This window comes from Salvelinus namaycush, chromosome 11 (genome assembly GCF_016432855.1).
Source record: "Salvelinus namaycush isolate Seneca chromosome 11, SaNama_1.0, whole genome shotgun sequence".
Classification (NCBI taxonomy): domain Eukaryota; kingdom Metazoa; phylum Chordata; class Actinopteri; order Salmoniformes; family Salmonidae; genus Salvelinus; species Salvelinus namaycush.
Window position 1 is genome coordinate 8,314,743 of NC_052317.1, and position 24,603 is coordinate 8,339,345.

General features: G+C 41.4%; 1 protein-coding gene across 3 annotated transcripts in view; it reads left to right on the top strand.

Annotated features, from left to right (window-relative positions):
* The window catches only part of LOC120055758 (F-box-like/WD repeat-containing protein TBL1XR1), a 38,060-nt gene extending 24,879 nt beyond the window's left edge, over positions 1–13,181 (top strand). For all 3 annotated transcript variants that reach the window (XM_039003705.1, XM_039003707.1, XM_039003704.1), the window contains 9 exons: positions 42–183; positions 684–747; positions 1,079–1,176; positions 5,825–6,007; positions 6,426–6,500; positions 6,710–6,837; positions 7,245–7,410; positions 7,778–7,879; positions 11,074–13,181. In XM_039003705.1, the coding sequence (XP_038859633.1) occupies positions 42–183; positions 684–747; positions 1,079–1,176; positions 5,825–6,007; positions 6,426–6,500; positions 6,710–6,837; positions 7,245–7,410; positions 7,778–7,879; positions 11,074–11,100 (985 nt within the window). In that variant the 3' untranslated portion in view covers positions 11,101–13,181. The remainder of the gene's footprint in view (positions 1–41; positions 184–683; positions 748–1,078; positions 1,177–5,824; positions 6,008–6,425; positions 6,501–6,709; positions 6,838–7,244; positions 7,411–7,777; positions 7,880–11,073) is intronic.
* Positions 13,182–24,603: the final 11,422 nt, after the last annotated feature.

The window sequence follows — 24,603 nt, forward strand, 5'->3', positions numbered from 1 at the left end:
TTAGACGACAGTGTGTAACGTGTATGTGTGTGCGCGCGCAGGTCTGGGGATTCAACGGCGCGGATCTGGAACCTGAGTGAGAACAGCACAGGCAGCTCCACCCAGCTGGTGCTGAGACACTGCATACGGGAGGGGGGTCAGGACGTACCCAGCAACAAAGACGTCACCTCACTGGACTGGAATGTGGGTTAGAGAGAGAATGTGTGTGTGTGTTTTGAGGGGTGGGGGCAGACAGACTGTGTGTGTACACACTCTGGTGTGCGTGTGTGTCTCGGCTGCCAAAGGCATTCTCTGGCAGCGCTTCCCAACCGGATATATGGGACGGCTTCGTTCCCTCCCATGGAAAATGCAGGGCTTTCACTACCGCTACTCAGAATATAGACTTACAGTAGAGCAGGCTGTCATTTCTCCCTGCTCTACAAGTTGCTGGAGGATACTGAACCAGCATTTTTAAGTACTTTTGGCCAAATCACAACTCGAGATAATTAGGAAAAACTGACTTTCTCAAATGTTTGTCATCAGGAGATTTAAGCTAAGATTTGAGTAATTCACAAATCTCAAGTTAGGATCAGTGCCATGTTTTGTCCTAATTTTGGGTGCAACAGAAACCCAGAACTTCAGGTTATTGAAAAGGTTTGGTTTTGTTCCCAAAAATGACTAACTGAGGAATTTCTATCTTTCAGAGTGAGGGTACGCTCCTAGCCACAGGCTCATACGATGGCTTTGCCAGAATATGGACTAAAGACGGTAAGCAATTTAAAGATACACTATGGGCATGCTAATTGTTTACGTAAAATGTTGGCTTGAATCCTTAGTTTTAGACGAACAATATAAGCTTTTGCTCACAGGCGAGGGGAGGAGTGACGCTGTCTGTCCAATTAGGTCATTATGGACAATATTTCTGTCCATTTAGGGGACCCCTTTGTGTGGCTCAAGAGCAACCTCGAAGGCAAAAGTTCCGTATTGCCTCTTTTTTTTAATGTCAGAACTTTCACATCTCAACATTTCTAAACACATTCACAGATGGTCTAAAGTACTGTTCTCTTGCTAAACAAGCACCATGACATGTTTTTTGCAGGTAACCTCGCCAGTACCTTGGGCCAGCACAAAGGTCCTATATTTGCCCTCAAATGGAATAAGAAAGGCAACTTTATCCTCAGTGCAGGAGTAGATAAGGTAAGATAATGGTTTGTGTGTTACAGGTCCAATGCAGACATTTGTATCTACATTTTTACTCAGAAAGGATTTGATATTAAGTGCCTTACTGTGATTGTTTCTTTTCGGGCCATTTTCATTGAAAATGAAAATAGCTTCTTAGCAAAGAGCAATTTCTCAACTAAGATTTTTGCTAGGACTGTCTGGTTGTTGTCTGAGTGGGGAGGGGAAAACTAGCTGTTATTGGCTGAGAGGTTTGGAACTCTCTTTCTTATTGGTCTATTTAACTAATTTACTGGCAGGCCAAAAAAACAACTCTTGAACTAAAAGGGCTTTATCATAATTGTAACAATTTCACAGTATTATTCCAAACTCATAGTGAAAATACCATGAGTGTACAAAACATTAAGAACAACCCCTCCCCCCCTACTCATTCCAGTGTTTTTCTTTATCTTTACTATGTTCTACATTGATGAAGACATCAAAACAATGAAATAACACATTGAATCATGTAGTACCTAAAAAAGTATAGTTGAGATTCTTCAAAGTAACCACCCTTTGCCTTGGATGACAGCTTTGCACACTCTTGGCATTTCTCAACCAGCTTCACCTGGAATGCTTTTCCAACCGTCTTGAATGAGTTCCCACATATGCTGAGCACTTTTCCTTCACTCTGCGGCCCAACTCATCCCAAACCATCTGAATTGGGTTGAGGTCAGGTGAAGTTGGAGGCCAGGTCATCTAATGCAGAACTCCATCACCCTCCTTCTTGGTCAAATAGCCCTCACACAGCCTGGAGGTGTGTTTTGGGTCATTAGCCATGCTGGTTAAGTGTGCCTTGAATTCTAAATAAATCACAGACAGTGTCACCAGCAAAGCACCATCATACCACCTTCTCCATGTTTCACGGTGGGAACCACACATGCGTAGATCATCGGTTCACCTACTCAGCGTCTCACAAAGACAGGGCAGTTGGAACCAAAAATCTCAAATTTGGACTCATCAGACCAAAGGACAGATTTCCACCAGTCTAATGTCCATTGCTCGTGTTTCTTGGCCCAAGCAAGTCTCTTCTTTATTATTGGTGTCCTTTTAGTAGTGGTTTCTTTGCCGCAATTCGACCATGAAGGCCTGATTCACGCATTCTCCTCTGAACAGTTGATGTTGATGTGTCTGTTACTTCAACTATGTGAAGCATTTATTTGGGCTGCAATCTGAGGTGCAGTTAATTGCCGATTTCTGAGGCAGTCCTCATGAGTGCCAGTTTCATCATAGCGCTTGATGGTTTTTGCGACTGCACTTGAAGAAATGCTCAAAGTTCTTGAAATGTATGTCTTAAAGTAATGATGGACTGTCGTTTCTCTTTGCTTATTTGAGCTGTTTTTGCCATAATATGGACTTGGTCTTTTACCAAATAGGGCTATCTTCTGTATACCACCTCTACTTTGTCACAACACAAGTGATTGGCTCAAACACATTAAGAAGGAAAGAAATTCCACAAATTAACTTTTAATAAGGCACACCTGTTAATTGAAATGCATTCCAGGTGACTACCTCATGAAGTTGGTTGAGAGAATGCCAAGAGTTTGCAAAGCTGTCATCAAGGCAAAGTGTGGCTACTTTGAAGAATCTCAAATATAAAATATATTTTGATTTGTTTAAACACTTTTTTGGTTACTACATAGAGGTCGACCGATTAAATCAGAATGGCCGATTTTAATTAGGGCCGATTTCAAGTTTTCATAACAATCAGTAATCGGCATTTTTTGGACACCGATCATGGCCGATTACATTGCACTCCACGAGGAGACTGCATGGCAGGCTGACTACCTGTTATGCGAGTGCAGCAAGGAGCCAAGGTAAGTTGCAAGCTAGCATTAAACGTATCTTATAAAAAACAATCAATTTTAACATAATCACTAGTTAACTACACATGGTTTATGATATTACTAGTTTGTCCTGCGTTGCATATAATCGATGCGGTGCCTGTTAATTTATCATTGAATCACAGCCTACTTCGCCAAACGGGTGATTTTAACAAGCGCATTCGCGAAAAAAGCACTGTCGTTGCACCAATGTGTACCTAACCATAAACCTCAACGCCTTTCTAAAAATCAATACACAAGTATAGATTTTTAAACCTGCATATTTAGTTAATATTGCCTGCTAACATGAATTCCTTTTAACTAGGGAAATTGTGTCACTTCTCTTGCGTTCTGTGCAACAGAGTCGGGATAAGCAGCAGTTTGGGCCTCCTGGCTCGTTGCAAACTGTGTGAAGACTATTTCTTCCTAACAAAGACAGCCAACTTCGCCAAACGGGGGATGATTTAACAAAAGCGCATTTGCAAAAAAGCACGATCGTTGCACGAATGTACCTGACCATAAACATCAATACCTTTCTTAAGATCAATACACAAAGTATATATTTTTTAAACCTGCATATTTAGTTAAAATAAATTCATGTTAGCAGGCAATATTAACTTCTTCAGGGTAGGGGGCAGCATTTTCACTTTTGGATAAATAGCATGCCCAAATTCAACTGCCTGCTACTCCTCCCCAGAATATAAGATATGCATTATTAGTAGATTTGGATAGAAAACACTCTGAGGTTTCTAAAACTGTTTGAATGATGTCTGTGAGTATTACATAACTTATGTAGCAGGCAAAACCCCGAGAACAAACCATTCAGATTTTTTTGAGGTCACTGTCTTTTCAATGAGTTTTCATTGGGACACCAGATTTCTAAGGGACTTGTTTGCAGTTCCTACCGCTTCCACTAGATGTCACCAGTCTTTGGAAATTGGTTGAGGTTATTCCTTTGTGTAATGAAGAAGTACGGCCATCGTAAATGAGGGTCACTTGAAGTAAATTGTTTTCTTTTTGTATAGAAAACAGATCATCCCGTCTTCAAATTGATTGATTATTAACGTTTAAAAATACCTAACGTTGTATTACAAAAGTAGTTTGAAATGTTTCGGTAAAGTTTACATGTAACTTTTGATATATTTTGTAGTGACGTTGCGCAAGTTGGAAGCTGTGTTTTTCTGGATGAAACGCGCCAAATAAATTGACATTTTGGATATATATCGACGGAATTAATCGAACAAAAGGACCATTTGTGATGTTTATGGGACATATTGGAGTGCCAACAAAATAATTTCGTCAAAAGTAAGGCATGAATTATATTTTTATTTCTGCGTTTTGTGTCGTGCCTGCAGTGTTGAAATAGGCTATTCTCTTTGTTTACTGTTGTGCTATCATCAGATAATAGCATCTTATGCTTTCGCCGAAAAGCCTTTTTGAATTCTGACATGTTGGCTGGATTCACAACTAGTGTAGCTTTAAATTGGTATCTTACATGTGTGATTTAATGAAAGTTAGATTTTTATATAATTTTATTTGAATATGGCGCTCTGTATTTTCCCTGGCTATTGGCCAGGTGGGATGATTGCGTCCCACCTACCCCAGAGAGGTTAAACTAGGGAAATTGTGTCACTTCTCTTGCGTTAATTGCACGCAGAGTCAGGATATATGCAACAGTTTGGGCCGCCTGGCTCGTTGCGAACTAATTTGCCAGAATTTTACGTAATTATGACTTAACATTGAAGGTTGTGCAATGTAACAGCAATATTTAGACTTATAGATGCCACCCGTTAGATAAAATACGGAACGGTTCCGTATTTCACTGAAAGAATAAACGTTTTGTTTTCGAAATGATAGTTTCCGGATTTGACCATATTAATGACCTAAGGCTCGTATTTCTGTGCGTTATTATATTATAATTAAGTCTATGATTTTATAGAGCAGTCTGACTGAGCGGTGGTAGGCAGCAGCAGGCTCGTAAGCATTCCTTCAAACAGCACTTTACTGTGTTTGCCAGCAGCTCTTAGTAATGCTTCAAGCATTGCGCTGTTTATGACTTCAAGCCTATCAACTCCCGAGATTAGGCTGGCAATACTAAAGTACCTATTAGAACATCCAATAGTCAAAGGTATATGAAATACAAATGGTATAGAGAGAGAGAGTCCTATAATAACTACAACCTAAAACTTCTTACCTGGGAATATTGAAGACTCATGTTAAAAGGAAACACCAGCTTTCATATGTTCTGAGCAAGGAACTTAAATGTTAGCTTTTTTACATGGCACATATTGCACTTTTAGTTTCTTCTCCAACACTTTGTTTTTGCATTATTTAAACCAAATTGAACATGTTTCATTATTTATTTGAGACTAAATTGATTTTATTGATGTATTATATTAAGTTAAAATAAAAGTGTTCATTCAGTATTGTTGTAATTGTTATTATTACAAAAATATATATAAAAATTGGCCGACGTAATCAGTATCGGCTTTTTTTGGTCCTCCAATAATCGGTATCGGCGTTGAAAAATCATAATCGGTCAACCTCTATTACTACATGATTCCATATGTGTCATTTCATAGTTTTGATGTCTTCACTATTATTCTACAATGTAGAAAATAGTACAAATAAAGAGAACCTTGGAATGAGTATGTGGAGAAAGCCATTTAAGAGTAGAAGAAACCAGATGGTTTTTTCCATTTGGATTTAACATCCCTTTAATATGTAATTGCTTTGTCATGGTATTGTCATTTTGTCACACACATGACGAAAAGCCTCTGACAATGTATCCTTCTCTCGTTTAGACCACGATCATTTGGGATGCTCACACAGGGGAGGCCAAGCAGCAATTTCCCTTTCACTCAGCGCCGGCCCTGGACGTGGACTGGCAGAGCAACAACACGTTTGCCTCCTGCAGCACGGACATGTGCATCCATGTGTGTAAGCTGGGCCAGGACCGGCCAGTCAAGACCTTCCAGGGACACACGGTAAGACCTGAGACTGGACTGGCTCTCTGGCCTGGGTGCATCTCGATAGTCTCTTCTCCCTGTCACGTTAACAATGGTTGCGTTAACACAGGCAGACCAATTCTGATCTTTTACTCAGTTATTTGCAAAATATCTAATCTGATTGGTCAAAACATCAGAATTAGCCTGCCTGTGTATACGCGGCCATTGTGACTGACATTGATTAATCTCAGTAGTCTAAAGTGGCACCCTCTAGTTCAAACGCATTGATCTGAATATAGAGGATAGGTGAAAGATTTTGCCCATCCTGTTTCGTCACATCACTGCAGGAAGTGCCTTTGTACGTGCACCCGGTTTGTGCACTACCTATATTATAAAGTTCACAAAATGTTTCCTTGTATCCTCCCTCCCTCATAATCCCTTTCTCTTTTCCCTCTAGAATGAAGTGAACGCAATCAAGTGGGATCCTACGGGGAGTCTGCTGGCCTCCTGCTCCGACGACATGACACTCAAGGTCAGTACACACAGCTCACACACAACTTCCTAACTACTGCCAAATATGTAATTTCATGGAGTAGGAACGGTACAAAATAAGTGTTATCAGGGTCCACTTTTGGCTGTAGTTTATAAGCCGTAACTAGAATCTCTTCTTCCCTAGTCGGTACATATAATTGATTGGAGTCCTCACGTCTCTCTCTCTCTTCTCCCCTCCATCTCTACCAGATCTGGAGTATGAAGCAGGACTCGTGTGTCCACGACCTGCAGGCCCACAGTAAGGAGATCTACACCATCAAGTGGAGCCCCACGGGGCCCGGGACCAACAACCCCAATGCCAATCTGATGCTGGCCAGGTAATACAAGGCTAGGAACCACTCCAACTCCCAGCATGCCTCTGGGGTTTGGGCTAATAAGGGGTTTTGTGTCAAACAAATACATTTAGGATCTGTACATGATGGAGTCATGTATGTTCATTCTATGCTTCTCAATCTGTTACGTTCGGTTTGCCCCAACTGAATAGATCCCAGGATAGTCACTGTAATCAAATGAAAGTGAATGGTTCTTCTCTCCCTCTTTCCTCTCCTCCTCTCCTTTTACTCTCCTAAATTGCTTCGGGGCGCTGCACTGGGACTGACCCTGTACTCCCTCCCGAGTGTGTTGTCTGCTTTTCTGTGGCGTCTTGGAGGTTAGGAGCAGAGCAAAAAATGCATTTCCTTTCCAAGATGGACACTAAAGTCTTATTCCATCTCCCCCCCCCCAGTGCGTCGTTTGACTCGACTGTGCGCCTGTGGGACGTGGAGCGCGGCGTGTGCATCCACACGCTCACCCGCCACCAAGAGCCCGTCTACAGTGTGGCCTTCAGCCCCGACGGGCGCCACCTAGCCAGCGGCTCCTTCGACAAGTGTGTCCACATCTGGAACACACAGGTACGGGATGGACTGACACACACACACACACACACACACACACACACACACACACACACACACACACGCTCTTCTAACTCATGTCATTCACATCTCAAGACCTACTGTTTATTGCAGGGCTGGTCTGATGGTCGATGCATGGGTTTGAATATTTAGGTCCAAATCCTAACTTGAGATCTGAGCGCAAAACTCTGACTTTCACGTAAATCATGCGTTGATTTCAACCGGGGATTTGTTCTAACTATTCTCAAGTAAGGATTCAGCCCTAAGTGAGATGCGTGTAAAACATGATTGAAATTGACTTGTCCCCAGTTCTCCTGCTTATCATTGTTTTGCTGATCACATCCCTGTCTGTCTGTCCGTACAGACGGGTGCTTTAGTTCACAGCTACAGGGGAACAGGGGGCATCTTCGAGGTGTGCTGGAACGCTACGGGGGACAAAGTGGGAGCCAGCGCGTCAGATGGATCAGTAAGTCACCAGCCACCTCTTCATGGCCGGGAGTTATTTTCCTGATTTCAGAAGGAACTGAGAAGGAAAAAATATTAGACCACAGTTAAAAGCTATATCTAGGGTCCCACGTTTTTCTTGGCTTCATTTATGGTCACTGTTCATGATCACCTATTAGTGACACCTATATATGGATAATGGCACTGTGGTAATAGCAACTCGCATGCCCAGCCCACCTGAGGATCTGTCTTTTTTCAGCCTGTGTTTTTGAGAGGTGCCAAATCCAATTCTCACTTCAATCTCGCTGGATTGATTGCTTTCATTTTACTCATCATACTCTTTCATACCTGTTGTTTTTTCCCCCCCTGTTAACGTTACGACCGCGAAAGTGTTTAATTGACCTGTCAAACACACCCCGGTAATGGCTGAAATGGGCTCAATGGAATACATCGTTTTTCCAGTGAATCTATATGAACGCTAAAGCTTCGTCAGGGATTTAACACATCTCGACACTTGCATCACACGAAAGATAACTTTTTTCAATTACACAAAAAAAGTTCTCATTTGATACAGTTGAAATGTTTGCAAATTAGATGAGCTGAAATAAAAACTTCCGAAAATGAACACTCGGATTATAGTGATATTATATCTGATCTCGCAAACGATGTAAAGTGTGTATACTGTAGATGGGTGTAATCTAGAGCCGAGCGTGTTGATTTTTTAATCAGAGCGTATCCTGCTATTGACACGCTTGTTGAATTATGCAACAGAACGTGACAACAGTAATTAAAGAGGCAGTCTAGAAAAGTGTAGGTAGGCTTAAACGGAGGACGTTTTTGTGGTTGTAAGCCCTATTCCACCTAGGGTTGTGGCGGGTCCTGAAATTGTCAGCCAGTGACTGTCAAGCAAATAACTGCCAGTCTCACAGTAATTGACCGTTAATTAGCATAACCAAGTTTAGCATCTCCTGGCTTCCACACACATCTTACAAGCCACTGACGCAAACCTTTGGAACATCTACATTTTTTTTTAAAGTCTAAGAAATCAATTTAATATAGTCTACGCCATCACAATATATCCATGATTTATTTTAGACCGGTCTAAAGAAACTTGACATGAAGGAAATGTAATCCATTTCAGAAGAACAGAATAGCATACTCTGAGTTGTCCTTATGTTAGGCCCTGATCTGGCTGTGCCATTTGGCTGTGGGCTACACTAGTTCATTTAGCAGATTTGCTTAGAATTCCATGGCTTTATTTTTTAAATAATTTTATAGTATGAAGAATACAATTGAACAAAGCTTAATAAAATGGAAACAATATTTTCTCAACGATTTCAAAGGAAGTGCGCACATGCGACTATTCTGTGTCGAGCGGTTAGCGAAGAAATGGTATATGCTTAACTTTAATTGTGATACAAAGGTTGGGCTATATGTTTTGATGTTTAATAAATTCTAAGGCTGCATGATGAGACTAATGATGATTTGGAAAAATTCGGAAGCTGCACACCATCAGTCTCCCATTCACAATTTGACAAGCACTTGATAATATTCTCACCAGGCCTTGAATTTCCCCGCGGAATCCCCCTTTTGTGGCCCTTCAAAGAAAATCCATGCCTCTTGCGGCCAAAGTGGCCATTGTGCCCTTGGCCTGAATATGATAGGCTAATTGTAATTCCCTTCTCACGGCTGCCGTGCTCCGATGCACCTCTCAAGGGACAACGGAGTGCTGAGTACCAGGCAGTAAGCAAGTTTGGTAGGCTGCTGATGACCATCCGCAACATCAGAGCTTGGAGAAGCCTAGTTGCCGTGACTAAACGGCCACGTGGAATTTGACTGCTGTCATGACTCGTGGTCCCGTGTGGCTCAGTTGGTAGAGCATGGCACTTGCAACGCCCAGGGTTGTGGGTTCGATTCCCGCGGGGGACCAGTACTGAGAAAATGTATGCACTCACTACTACTGTAAGTCGCTCTGGATAAGAGAGTCTGAAATGACAAATGTAAAAATGTGACACAAGATATTAAATAAATACCTGATACCATTTGAAAATAGACTTGAGTATACAAAACATTCTCTTTCCATGACATAGACTGACCAGGTGAATGCTATGATCCCACCTGTTAAATCCACTTCAATCAGAGTAGATGGAGGGGAGGAGATGGGTTAAAGAAGGATTTTTAAGCCTTGAGACATGGATTATGTGTGCCATGCGTCAGGCGCTCCGGTTTGTGTCAAGAACTGAAATGCTGCTGGTTTTTTCACGCTCATCAGTTTCCCGTGTGTATCAAGAATGGTCCACCACCCAAAGGACTTCCAGCCAACTTAACACAACTGTTGGAAGCATCAAAATGGGCCAGCATCCCTGTGGAACGCTTTCGACACCTATGTCCTGACGAAATAAGGCTGTTCTGAGTGCAAAAGGGGAGGGGTTGCAACTCAATATTAGGAAAGTGTACCTAATGTTTGGTAAACTCAGTGTATATGTGTAGTCTAAGGAGAGAAAAAAAGGATCATTTGTCTAATTTGAAAACCTGATTTCCCACCAAAATCCATGAACATCATTCATTATTTGTCCGTTACTGTAAAATGTTTTATGTGCTATAATTCATTAAATACATGATGGATTTAAGACTTTTTTTTTATCGTCGCAAATGATCTCTAGATGTAGGTCCTCTGTTGGTAGAGCATGGCACTAACAATGCCAAGATGGTGGGTTAGATTCCCGGGACCACCAGGAATCTAACTACCTATCCAGTTTCCAGTATCTGTTTTATTCATCAAGTGTCAGTATTACAGCTAGAGCAGTAAACAATGTTTTTTTTATGTCCATAGTTGCAGCTGTGGAGTAATTAATCAAATAGATAGGCTTGAGCATCTACGGATAATCTGTAAGGGATTGTCCTAGTACAGTGAGACCCACCACCAATTATCTCCTTGCATAATGCAGTGTCTATTGACAGGGACGGTTAGGAAGTCAATAGCTATCGTTCTGACTGGACTTGAGAGGTTTTACACATTGGCGCAGCTGAGAGTTCTAAAATTGAATAATGAAAGGAAGTGTTTTTCAGCAGAGGAAACGGTACTACTTAGGCTAATAATGGATGTGTGTTTGTCTTATTGTTAAGGCCAGGGGTTTCTCTGGTCACATGGTCAGAAAAAAACAACCTTGCCCTGCTCATTACATTTGACCTTTAACCTCTCTCTCTCCGTTCCAGGTTTGTGTATTAGACCTGAGGAAATGACGCTCGTTTGGGGAGCCATGGACCGACTACGAATGTGTACATAGCCAAAATGACTGTCCCAGCCTGTCGTCTACACTGCTGTAGTCCCATCAGAAGCCATGGCCCGTCATCACAACCACCACCACCATTACCATCACAGCCAAACAGAGCACCCCAACACCCCCATAAACACACAGACTACCCCTCCAGAGAAGAGGTCAAACTAACCCCCAGCAAAGGGGATCTGGACTTCCCTCAAGTCAGACTCAGACCCACAGGAGAGAAAAAGGACTATATTATGGTCACCGAGACAAAAATCATATTGAAGAGAAGAGGACCCATTGCATACATACCAAAATATCTGCAATTTGTTTTGTTTATTTATTTTCTATTCTTTATACCAGAAATGAGAAATGTTAAGCTTTTGTCCCCCCCACGTCGTTGGTGTGTGCATATTGTACATGTCCACATTTTTTGTCGTCCTGTGGCCATTTATTTTGCTTTAGGTTTGTGTTACATGTCGAGAGAGGTAAGGTCAGTAGGATTTTTTTCTTAAATTTGGGTTTCAAACTGATATTGGGAGAAATCGTTCATTTTGGCACTGTCCATGTGTGTTTTTGTGGTTCAAAAATACATTGAACAACAAATATATATTTATAAAGTTGAAATGGTTTCATTTGTTTTCAATTCAAAACTTCAAACGATTCAATTCAACGCTTTTTTTTCAGTTTGCCAAAATCCTTTTATTAAACATTTCTGGGAGCGCAGTTAGTGGGGATTAAAGGTGCCATATGCATACTTGTACTTCTTATTACCTTTTAAATGGCTTCAGGTGTGCAAAACTGTTTAGCTTAATAGATATCTGATAATTCTAATAAACTCTTGGACTAAAGATCATCACTGCAGCTACTAGAAAGCCCCATCCTCTTACATTCTAACTACATGTGATGTTAGATTTGAGTGTAATTGATTGGTTAGGGGAAGTTGCAGACACTGATCTAAGGTCAGTTTGGCGTTTTCTCCCGTAATGGCTATGGCTAGGATTGGGGGAGGGTAAGCTGATCCTCGATCTGTGTCTCCAGGGAGCTTTTAGCCAGAACATAGTGCTTTGGGTAGCTCATGAATGACAGGACAACCCACATGCAAAGCCACAATGTCCTAAAGGCGGGTTGTGTTCAGTAGGACACTAAGTAGCAACAAGTTTTACAATGGAAAACAAGTGTTTCACTTTGGAACCGTTCAATTAGAACCTCCACGTTTCAGAACGATTTCTCCCTATTGAACACGCTCCATGTATCCTGATTGGTTGATAGAGGACTTTACCATTAACATCTGAGCTGTGCTATTCACAATATGTTGTACCTCCACAGTCCATCGTGTGCTAAGCTAACAAATGCTAAATGATAATCAGACTAAGCCATCACTAAGTTTTTTTTTTTGCTTTGTTTTGTTGACCGGTCTTGCTTGGTAATTAATCTGGACATACTGTAGCTGTCTTGATTTCAGCAGTAACACTTGCATAGAGTGGCGTGTACTGTACATAGGACCTTCATAGCACCTACATAAGTATTACGCCGGCCCTTTCAAATGTCGGCAGTCAGTTTCAACCATGCTTCCTTCAATCGACAACCAACTCTTATCACATTTGAAATGTTACCGCTGGGCAACCTTATTGCAATTTGTCATGTTGAACAAAATGTTTATGATTGTCATTGACTGTTGATGTCTGGGATCTAGTGATGTTTATGTCGATGTCTTCAGGTGTCATGTTTAGGTGGTTGACTCCGATGTCAAAGTTAGCCGGTAGTTTTCGGACCTGAAAGTGGTGGCGTCCGCATGCTTCAGTTTGGCTGGCGGCTAGGCGAACTGCTCGTATACTTCCTTAAAAGACCTTTACTTGAAAAATTTGAAACAAGCGGCAATAGTACTGTTTGTCTATTTTGAGACACCGTAGCCAGTGTCTCAAAATAATCCAAATGAATCTAAAATAACTCAGGATTTAGTTATTTTTTGTTTAACTAGGCAAATCAGTTAAGAACAAATTCTTATTTTCAATGACGGCCTAGGAACTGCCTTGTTCAGGAGCAGAACGACAGATTTTTACCTTGTCAGCTCTGGGATTCGATCTTGCAACCTTCCGGTTACTAGTCCAACACTCTAACCGCTAGGTTACCTGCCGCCCCAAATCTATCATTAATTTTGACGTTTTTGCAGAGGAGATCTTAGATATAAAATTGTGCGACTAAGATCTTTGGTGCAGTATTTCTCAATTGAAAAATGTGCATGAAAATGAGTTGTCTCGTTGAATATCAACAGACTTCACTGAAGAATCCTAACTGTTGACCAATCACTGACGAACGGGTGTAGACTTCAGCTACCAACCTCGGCTTTCCTCGAGAAAATGTGTGCCTGAAAAACCCTTACCGAAGTCCAAAACGAACAAAAACATCACAAAATGTCGTCATCATATATGCACAAACTCTTCCGAACTGTTTCGTCTGGGAAGCATGCGGACGCCTTTACACAAGATTAGTCCACGTTCCAAGACTACTTTTGAGTTCTATAAACATCTGACAAAGTTAGATTTTTGGAGTGATCCGTTGCTTTAAGTGTTCTGTTTTAGGGCACAATGCTGTGTCTGCTCTTTGGTTGTGGTTTTAAAAGTGATTTTGTGCACAGCACCGACACAGGCTGTGTTGAGGCCTATACATGGATAGACAGCGTTTTTGTTTTGTAGTGTTTCAGAAGGTGCAGTTTTTTTTAAAGCCTTTTTTTCCTTCTGTTTCTTTTGCAGGGAGATTAGTTGAGATGAGAAGCGGACTTTGGAACATATATGACTTCATGTAACATTGTAACTACATATAATATATCTGTGACATCACAGGCGATTCTTTTTATATGCCACAAGTGCAAGGGTGGTTTTTAAAAAAAAAAATCTGTAACTCTCGAAGACATGCTTGGAAAATGTGGCGGTACTATACATCATGTGAGTCTTTTACCATGAGAAATGGTTCTTTATAAAATACCATTAAACGGTCATAGCTATAAAAGAGAAGAGCAGCCCTAAGACTGGGTTTATATGTTCTTTTTTTTCTGCACTTCAGAATAATGTGTAACAGGGAGATGTTTAAACCAGGGTTGTAGTCATTTCTATTTTGATTCATTCTGTAAGTGAACTTTCAATTCAAGAATTGAAAAAAAAATCCTCATTGAAAATGAATGGCACTTTTTTTCCATTCTTGAATTGAAAGTTCAGTTCATCCCATAAATTTCATTTAGAGTTGACTCCTAACCCTGGTTGGCACATCCAGACAGGGATTAATGCTCGTGGATTTATTTCACTCAGCTGAACGTGTGCAGTAGTTCCGTTAAAACGGAAGGGGAAATAGTAGTGTCTAAACTGTTGACTTATTGGTTACACATTGGATCCAGGCCAACTTCATGGCATTCCGAAATCCCATATCTTAGCCCTAGCTATCATCCCGTCGCTTTAAAACACCAATGTTGTTGTTTTTTTGTCTTTTCAAAAGCCTCCTTTGCGATTTTCTTTCTCAGAATGTCACTTGTTTTACAAACACATTTTGTACAGAAGCTAAGAGTATTTTGAAGTTTTCTTTAATATAATCAACAGTGAGTGGATTGTACCATGATGACACTATTTATTATGAAGTCTATGACAGTGGAATGGTATTTTATAACCCTTTTGTTTTTAAAAAGAGACGCTTTTTACACTGCATTCAAGTGTTTGCTAATTTTTTTTGGTTCCTACCTAAAGTACTAATTCTATCTTTGCTATGTCTAAAAAGCCCTTGAAGGTTTTGTACTCTTTGGAAAACTTTTATAATTCAGATTTATTTGTAGCTATGTACGCAAAAATGAACAAAAACAATAAATCTCAACTTTAACAAGGACGTGTCATAACACCATGGACCATGTAAATACCTATTTGCAGATTTTTTTGTTCCATGTTGTCTTTGCCCTCACCCTTGTTATGTTCTCTCTCTCATATGGTTGCTGAGACTCTCTCTGCAACCTACGCATTTGACTGTTGTAATATCACTCAGATCTTTGAAACGTCTAGAATAAAATCTATTTTGATAATAGCCAAGTGGTTTTTCTGTTGACTTGCTTTGTTCCTCATGACACCTAGAGGGCCTTCTGTTGTTCTGCATTCTCCCTCAATGTACAGTTAAAGTGGCAATCAGCAGTAGAAACAATAACTAAGTGGCCTCCCCACCCCGGTTCGGTAAAAAGATGAGGGGTGAGGCTGGAGAATTGTTATCTCAAATCGTTGACCAAGCTATGGATACAAGGATTGACCATCTATGGTATCAACGTTTTAGTTTAAACCATGTTTTGAGGCGGTTTGACATTTTAAAAAAAAATTACAAGCTTGTATTTTGGGTTCTGATGGGGTACGACAGTCGAACTTAGCTCATGAGTCGTAAGTTATATTCTAAAATAATGAATGGATAAATATCAATTTATAAGTAAAAAATAATTGATGTAGCAACTGCTGGTTGCTCATTTAATGGTAGCCGTATCCCCTTTAGACATAGGGGCTGGTTGTGTATAGTACTCTATCCTTGGTCATGGTACATGGCACAATGTCTTGAGCACTTTCGGCTCTTGTGATGTTTGCATGCTCTAAATCCAGGCTACAAGTTAAGGAAACATGCAGTCCAGAAGACAGCATAGCCGGCATTTCTTTAAAGGCCAGTGACTGCCATCTAGTGGTCAAACGTATTATGAAATAAAGTATTATGAAATTGGGAAGTTAAAGGTGCTACACACAATTTCTCCGAATTTCTCCCCTATGTGGAAGCTAGGTGAATTCCAACAGCACTAGGCTACATTCAATTCTCCCTCCCCAGAATACCATTTCAGTAACATGGCAGAGACTCCCACTTGAGCCTTTTAATTTCTGTTTTGGTCCACCAGCTTCAAACAGCTGTAAAAACTATTTTTTTTATTGAAAATATATTTCACAGATGGTAAAATTATATCCTACACTATTCAGTGCTTGTTTTCTCACTTAAACAGAAATTGAGCGAACAGTGTAGATTTTTAGCAACCAGGAAAGTTACAGCGGTTTCTACATTGGCTGCTTGCCCCGGTTTCCATTAAATAACACAGCCACAAAGTCAAAACAGTTTTCGCATTTTTCTGGTCCAGCGCGAGAAATTAATTGGCGATTGTCACAGCCAATTACAACACTGACGAGTAGACTTTAAAGAGGCAATCTGTGATTGCTACATTTGTGGACATTTAATGAGCGACTGCCTTTCAAAGGCAACAAATCCCATCGAAAATGGCCTATGTGGCATCGATTTGAGTCAGAAACATTTATTCTAGTGTCAAAATTGACTACAAACTGTAAACAGGATAATTTTGGTCATGAAGTCAGTCTTGTCTAAATCGGTGTTTGGAACATCACTGCATCACAATGGGTAAATTAAGGTTGGGTTTTGATTTGACAATGTCCATTTGCCCACTAACTTGGGGTGTACAGTTGCGGTGATTGCCCTCTATCCAATAGCATAGACAGTAAGACAGACCTGCCCAGCAGCTCTGACTTTGTTTACATATGACAACACGTTTGCGCATTTTTTTACTTGAGAAATACTACACCAAACACCTCAGTTAGATGTAAAATTGAGCAATTAAAACATTATTGGCCAAAATGTCGACATTAATTACAGATTTCTTGAGTTATTTTACATTCATTCTGGCGATTTTGAGGAAGTGAAATAGGCTTTTTGCGTCTCATGTGGGACAAATATCATTAACCAAACGCAGAATAGGTCAGGAAACACACCTCCAAGACTGAAATCACGCAACAGAAAAACACGTAATTGACTATTGAGGAATATAACTTAGACTAAATGCCTCGTGAGCTTAGTTCTACTGTCTTACACCATCAGAATCCCAGAAGAAGCTTCCCACTGGTTAATCAACGTTGTTTCCACGCCATTTCATTGAAGTTACGTTGAACCAAAGTGGAATAGACATTGAATTGACATCTGTGCCCATTGGATTGTTGTAGCCTACTCCATTGTAAACAATGTAATTGTAAGCAAACATTGTTTAGCTTAAAACATGGTATAAACAATATTTTATGTATGGTCAGTCATTGCATCCATAGATCTGTCTATGAATTTGAGTGGTTACATTTCTCCAGGGCCATCCCAACATAGGCATACATACACAATCAATTTTAAACAAGTTTGATATTCAAGAGATACCGTTTGGTCTTTGAAAACAATTGCTTCTGAGTTAATTCACTCCTATTGTTTTTGGGGCAAAATATACCAATGAAAAATCAACCAGGGGGACAAAGTCAGAGAGCATTGGCTTTCTTTATTACAGATAAAGGCTTGTATTGACTGTGACATTGAAAATTCAATTGTAAATTGAAACCTGGGCCCTACTAAAGTGTGAACCTAATATGTCTTGTTTTTTCAGACTGGTGTCAGGCTGGAGCTTGAGGGCCACGGCTGTGTGGAGAAACATCTATTCTTCAACGTGTCTTTTCTGCAGCCCTTGGAGCAGCTCTCTCTGGCGCAGCTTGAAATCAAGTTCCAGTGGGACGTGTTCCGCACACCAAGGTTCCTCCTGGGCCCACAGGCTCTCGGTGTATCCCTGTACAAGGTGCTGCGTGCGACCCTGAGGGGAGCGAGCCACGAGGCCAACCGCAGGCTGGTGCTGTCCCAGTCCCAGTAGGTGCAGCTAGAAACCAGAGCCCAGATCCCTCACGCTGGACCTCACAGCCTTGGCTGAGAACTGGCTTAAAACCCCCTACAGTCAATTTCGAAGGCCCCGTGTGAATCTAATTAGCATAACAACACAATCAGTGTTTTTGCATTGGATGCATCTCAATCCACCGCATGTCGCATTTCTGCATCTGCAGTGAAAGGTGACAGAGCTAGAGCGGTTATGACCACTCTATGGAAAGATGAGACTCTCACAAGCACGAAGTCGGAAGAGCCGATCTGCCAACTTCTGTCTGTAGTGTCCGAACAGTTTGGGCTGGACACTAATAGGACCCCTCTGTGGAAAGGTGAGACTCGTCGGAAGGTACCCCAGTACCAGTTAAACATTTTCTATGGAAGTCTATATGGAGACAGTTTAGTGCCAAAAATAATGGTTTAAATACATGTAAAAAAATATATATATTTGTAAAATGTTTCCTGATCTTTCTTAAATGTGTCCAATAAAGGACAGACACTTCAGAACAAACTTCCTTCAGATTGTTTTTGTTCCATGTTCTATCTGTTGTTCCATGTATTGAATCTGTTATTCAATGCGTTAATTAAACCAGGGAGGACCTACGGGCTGGAGCTACAGCCTCAACCCGCCCACACCCTGGCCAGGGACACCATCATGGCCCTCCACCTGGGAAACACTCTCCCGTTCGGGCCAACAGTAACCTTCCCAGAGTTCCAGACCTCATTGGTGGCCCATATCCCTGAACCCGCTCCAGTGCTGCTCTCGGCGGAAGTGGAGAGTGGTCTCTCAACTCCCAAACAGCTAATCAAATGGTTACCCAAACTATTTGCATTAACCCCCCCCCCCCCCTCTTCTACGCTGCTGCTACTCTCTGTTATTATCTATACATAGTCACTTTAATAACTCTACCTACATGTACATATTAACTCAATTACCTCGACACCGGTGCCCCCGCACATTGACTCTGTACCGGTACTCCCTGACTCTTTTCTCTGTATATGTCAATGATGTTGCTCTTGCTGCTGGTGATTCTCTGATCCACCTCTACGCAGACAACACCATTCGGTATACACCTGGCCCTTCTTTGGACACTGTGTTAATAAACCTCCAAACGAGCTTCAATGCCATACAACACTCCTTCCATGGCCGCCAACTGCTTTTAAATAGTAGTAAAATAAATGCATGCTCTTCAACCGATTGCTGCCCGCACCTGCCCGCCCGACTAGCATCACTACTCTGGACGGTTCTGACTTAGAATATGTAGACAACTACAAATACCTAGGTGTCTGGTTAGACTGTAAACTCTCCTTCCAGACTCACATTAAGCATCTCCAATCCAAAATTAAATCTAGAATTTCGCAAACAAAGCCTCTTTCACTCATGCTGCCAAACATACCCTCGTAAAACTGACTATACTACCGATCCTTGACTTCGGCGATATAATTTACAAAATAGCCTCCAACACTCTACTCAGCAAATTGGATGGAGTCTATCACAGTGCCATCCGTTTTGTCACCAAAGCCCCATATACTACCCACCACTGCAACTGTATGCTCATTGGCTGGCCCTTGCTACATATTCGTCGCCAAACCCACTGGCTCCAGGTCATCTATAAGTCTTTGCTAGGTAAAGCTCCGCCTTATCTCAGCTCACTGGTCACCATAGTAACATCCACCCATAGCACGCGCTCCAGCAGGTATATTTCACTGGTCTTCCCCAAAGCCAACACCTCCTTTGGCCGCCTTTTCTTCCTGTTCTCTGCTGCCAATGACTGGAACGAATTGCAAAAATCACTGAAGATGGAGACTTTTATCTCCCTCTCTAACTTTAAGCATCAGCTGTCAGAGCAGCTTACCGATCACTGTACCTGTACACAGCCCATCTGTAAATAGCACACCCAAATACCTCATCCCTATATTGTTATTTATTTATTTTTCTGCTCTTTTGCACCCCAGTATCTCTACATGTGTAACGGATGTGAAATGGCTAGCGGGTACGCGCTACTAGCATTTCAATCAGTTACGTCACTTGCTCTGAGACCTGAAGTAGGGTTGCACCTTGCTCTGCAAGGGCCGTGGCCTTTGTGGAGCGAAGGGCAACGATGCTTCGTGGGCGACCGTTGTTGATGTGTGCAGAGGGTCCCTGGTTCGCGCCCAGGTCGGGGTGAGGGGACGTACTAAAGTTATACTGTTACACATGCACATCATCATCTGCACACTCCAGTGTTAATCCTAAATTGTAATTATTTCACTTCTATGGCCTATTTATTTCCTTACCTCCCTAATCTTACTACATTTGCACACACTGTACATAGATTTTTCTATTGTGTTATTGACTGTACGTTTGTTTATCCCATGTGTAACTCTGTATTGTTGTTTTTTCCGTACTGCTTTGCTTTATCTTGGCCAGGTTGCAGTTGTAAATGAGAACTGGCCTACCTGGTTAAATAAAGGTGAAATTTAAAAAGAAATATATATAGCCCCGCTATTGTTATTTACTGCTGCTCTTTAATGATTTGTTATTCTTATCTCTTACTTTTTAGTTGTTGGTATTTTCTTAAAACTACTTTGTTGGTTAAGGGCTTGTAAGTAAGCATTTCACCGTAAGGTCTACACCTGTTGCATTCGGCGCATGTGACAAATACAATTTGATTTGATTTGATTTTGAAGTCATGCTACCGCTACATCGACTTCAAGGACGTGGGCTGGTAGGACTACTGCCACGTAGAGTGCCCATTCCTGCTGAGCGAGAGAGGCAGAACGGCACCAACCATGCCCTCCTGCAGACGCTGGCACACTCCCTGGACCCCTGCGGCATGCCCCAGCCCTGCTGAGTACCCATCCGCCTATCGCCTGTCTCCATGCTCTACTACAACAACAACAACAATGTAGTCTACAAGGACATGGTGGTGGATGAGGAAGGCTGTAGATGAAATACATGAGGAGGTGTGAAAAGAAAGAAAATGCCTTGTTGATTAGTGGAGTGGATTTTAGGAACAATTGATTTGTCATATGCATTGTTTTTTTAATCGCTCATACAACCCAAATATTCTCCAGTGGTCAAATGGCTTTGACATACAGATGATGATCATACATACATGATGATCATACAGGTCTCTCTCCTTAGTTTGGCACATCAAATCAAATGTTATTGGTCACATACACATATTTAGCAATGTTATTGCGGGTGTAGCGAAATGCTTGTGTTCCTAGCTCCTACAGTGCAGTAATATCTGACAATTCACAACAATACACACAAATCTAAAGTAAAAGAATGGAGTTAAGAAATATATAAATACTAGGATGAGCAATGTCAGAGTGGCATTGACTATATTACAGTAGAATAGAATACAGTATATACATATGAAATGAGTAAAGCGGTATGTAAACATTATTAAAGTGGCCAGTGAATCCATGTCTATGTATATATGGCAGCAGCCTCTAAGGTGCAGAGTTGAGTTACTGAGTGGTACCTGCTAGTGATGACTATTTAAGTCTGATGGCCTTGAGATATAAGCTGTTTTTCAGTCTCTCTGTCCCAGCTTTGATGCACCTGTACTGACCTCACCTTCTGGATGATAGCGGGGTGAACAGGCCATGGCTCGGGTGGTTGATGTCCTTGATGATCTTTTTGGCCTTCCAGTGACATTGGGTGCTGTAGGTGTCCTGGGGGGCAGGCAGTGTGCCCCTGGTGATACGTTGGGCAGACTGCACCACCCTCTGGAGAGCTCTGTGGATGCAGGCAGTGCAGTTGCCGTACCAGGCAGTGATACAGCCCGACAGGATGCTCTCAATTGTGCATCTGTGAAAGTTTGTCAGGGTCATAGAGGCCAAGACAAATTTCTTCAGCCTCCTGAGGTTGAAGAGACGCTGTTGCACCTTTTCACCACTCTGTCTGTGTGGGTGGACCTTTTCAGATTGTTGATGATATGTACGCAGAGGAACTTGAAGCTTTTCACCTTCACATGGACACATTTCACCTAACACAGAAATTTCAGATAGAAATTGATATACCTCTCACAGACTGGGATTTATAGTGCCATCCTCTGGCCACTACACATACCGAAAGCAATCCCTGACCTATAAAAAAATCAAGAGAATGGGAGTGAGTGTCGAAGATGTTTAGAAACAGCTTCTCTGGTAACATATTTGCATCGTATAATCAACTCCAGTGAACTTGTACGATGTTTCTGCTTAGCTGTCATGATCGGAGAAAATCTCAACAATGAGGCTATTCTCATTGCTGACATTGTTATCACACAACCTCAGACCTGTTCTATACCTTTCAAAGAATGTCTAGGTGGGGGAAGCTTTCAAACCAGACCTGGGCTGTTGGCAGATCTCATCATTATGAATTATATTCTTATCTGAAATTGCCTTGGTTTGCAGGAAAGAAGCAGAACAGAGTTCCTGGCTTTCAGTTATTGTTTTATGGGGAAAGGGGAAGGGGATACCTAGCTGCAGAACCGAATGCATTTAACCGAAATGTGTCTTCCGCATTTAACCCTGAATCAGAGAGGTGCTGGGAGCTGCCTTAATCGACATCCACGTTGTCGGCGCACCGGGGAGCAGTTGTTGTTGAGGGTTAACTGTCTTGCTCAACGACAGAACGGCTCAGGGATTCAGACCAGGGACCAATGTTCTTATCCGCTAGGCTTCCTGCCACCCATGCCAGAAGCAGCATTCATCCTGTTTGGCTACTTTCCAATGTTGTCAAACGGCAGTGTCTTTGAGTCCATCTACATGTTGTTATCTGACTGCAGTGCTGTCAAACTGGTCGACACTGTAGTGAGTTACATGCACTAACACAATTCTTATTCAGAACAATGGTGTTGGAGGTTTTACGTGTTTAGCTCTGCAGGCAGTTCAATGTAGAAACCACAGTGTCCTAAATTGTAATACACTGCTGCATGCAAAAACAGGAAATGCTATGTGGTTTTATGTATAAGTATCTACCTCATCCCCATACTGTATTTATTTATTTATCTTGCTCCTTGGCACCCCAGTATCTCTACTTGCACATTCATATATACAAATATATATATATATATTCTGCACATCTACCGTTCCAGTGTTTATTTGCTATATTGTAATTACTTCGCCACCATGGCCTATTTATTGCCTTACCTCCCTTATCCTACCTCATTTGCACATACTGTATATAGACTTTTTCTACTGTATTATTGACTGTATGTTTGTTTTACTCCATGTGTAACTCTGTGTTGTTGTGTGTCGAACTGCTTTACTTTATCTTGGCCAGGTCGCAGTTGCAAACGAGAACTTGTTCTCAACTAGCCTACCTGGTTAAATTAAGGTGAAAAAATAAATAAATAGGCTATTTTTATATACATTGATTCCATACTTCATTAATATGTGTACATATTATAAAAGAAAACCATTCAAATAAAGCACATCACTTGTAGAATCATCATAGATTTAAAGAGGCAGCAGCGTTCATATACAGTGCTTTCAGAAAGTATTCAGACCCCTTGACTTTTTCCACATTTTGTTACGTTACAGCCTTATTCTAAAATTGATGAACTGTTTTTTTCCTCATCAATCTACACACAATACCCGAAAATGACAAAGCAAAAACAGGTTAAGACATTAAGACATTTTTGCAAATTTATTAAAAATAAAAAACTGAAATATCATATTTATATACAGTACCTGTCAAAGGTTTGGACACACCTACTCATTTAAGGGTTTTCTTTATTTTTACTATTTTCTACATTGTAGAATAATAGTGAAGACATCAAAACTATGAAATAACACATATGGAATTATGTAGTAACCAAAAAAGGCTTAAACAAATCAAAATACATTTTATATTTGAGATTCTTCAAAGTAGCCACCCTGAAACAGGTTTTAATCAAGGATCTCTATGTACTTTGCTCCTTTCATCTTTCCCTCGATCCTGGCTAGTCTCCCAGTCCCTGCCTCTGAAATACATACGGTGACCTCACCCAGTATAACCAGCGTGTCCAGAGATGCAACCTCTCTTATCATCACTCAGTGCCTGGGCTTACCTCCACTGTACCCGCACCCCACCATACCCCTGTCCGCACATTATGCCCTGAAACTATTCTACCACGCCCAGAAATCTGCTCCTTTTATTCTCTGTCCCCAACGCACTAGACGACCAGTTTTTCTAGCCTTTAGCCGTACCCTCATCCTACTCCTCCTCTGTTCCTCGGGTGATGTGGAGGCTAACCCAGGCCCTGCGTGTCCCCAGGCACTCTCATTTGTTGACTTCTGTAATCAAAAAAGCCTTGGTTTCATGCATGTTAACATCAGAAGCCTCCTCCCTAAGTTTGTTTTACTCACTGCTTTAGCACACTCCGCCAACCCTGATGTCCTTGCCGTGTCTGAATTCTGGCTTAGGAAGGCCACCAAATATTCTGAGATTTCCATACCCGACTACAACCTTTTCCATCAAGATAGAACTGCCAAAGGGGGAGGAGTTGCAATCTACTGCAGAGATAGCTTGCAAAGTTCTGGCATACTTTCCAGGTCTATGCCCAAACAGTTCGAGCTTCTAATTTAAAAAATGAATCTCTCCAGAAATAAGTCTCTCACTGTTGCCGCCTGTTATAGACACCCCTCAGCTCCCAGCTGTGCCCTGGACACCATATGTGTCTATCTTCAGAGTTCGTTCTGTTAGGTGACCTAAACTGGGATATGCTTAACAACCCCAGCAGTCCTACAATCTAAGCTAGATGCCCTCAATCTCACACAAATTATCAAGGAAACCACCAGGTACAAACCTAAATACGTAAAAATTGGCACCCTCATA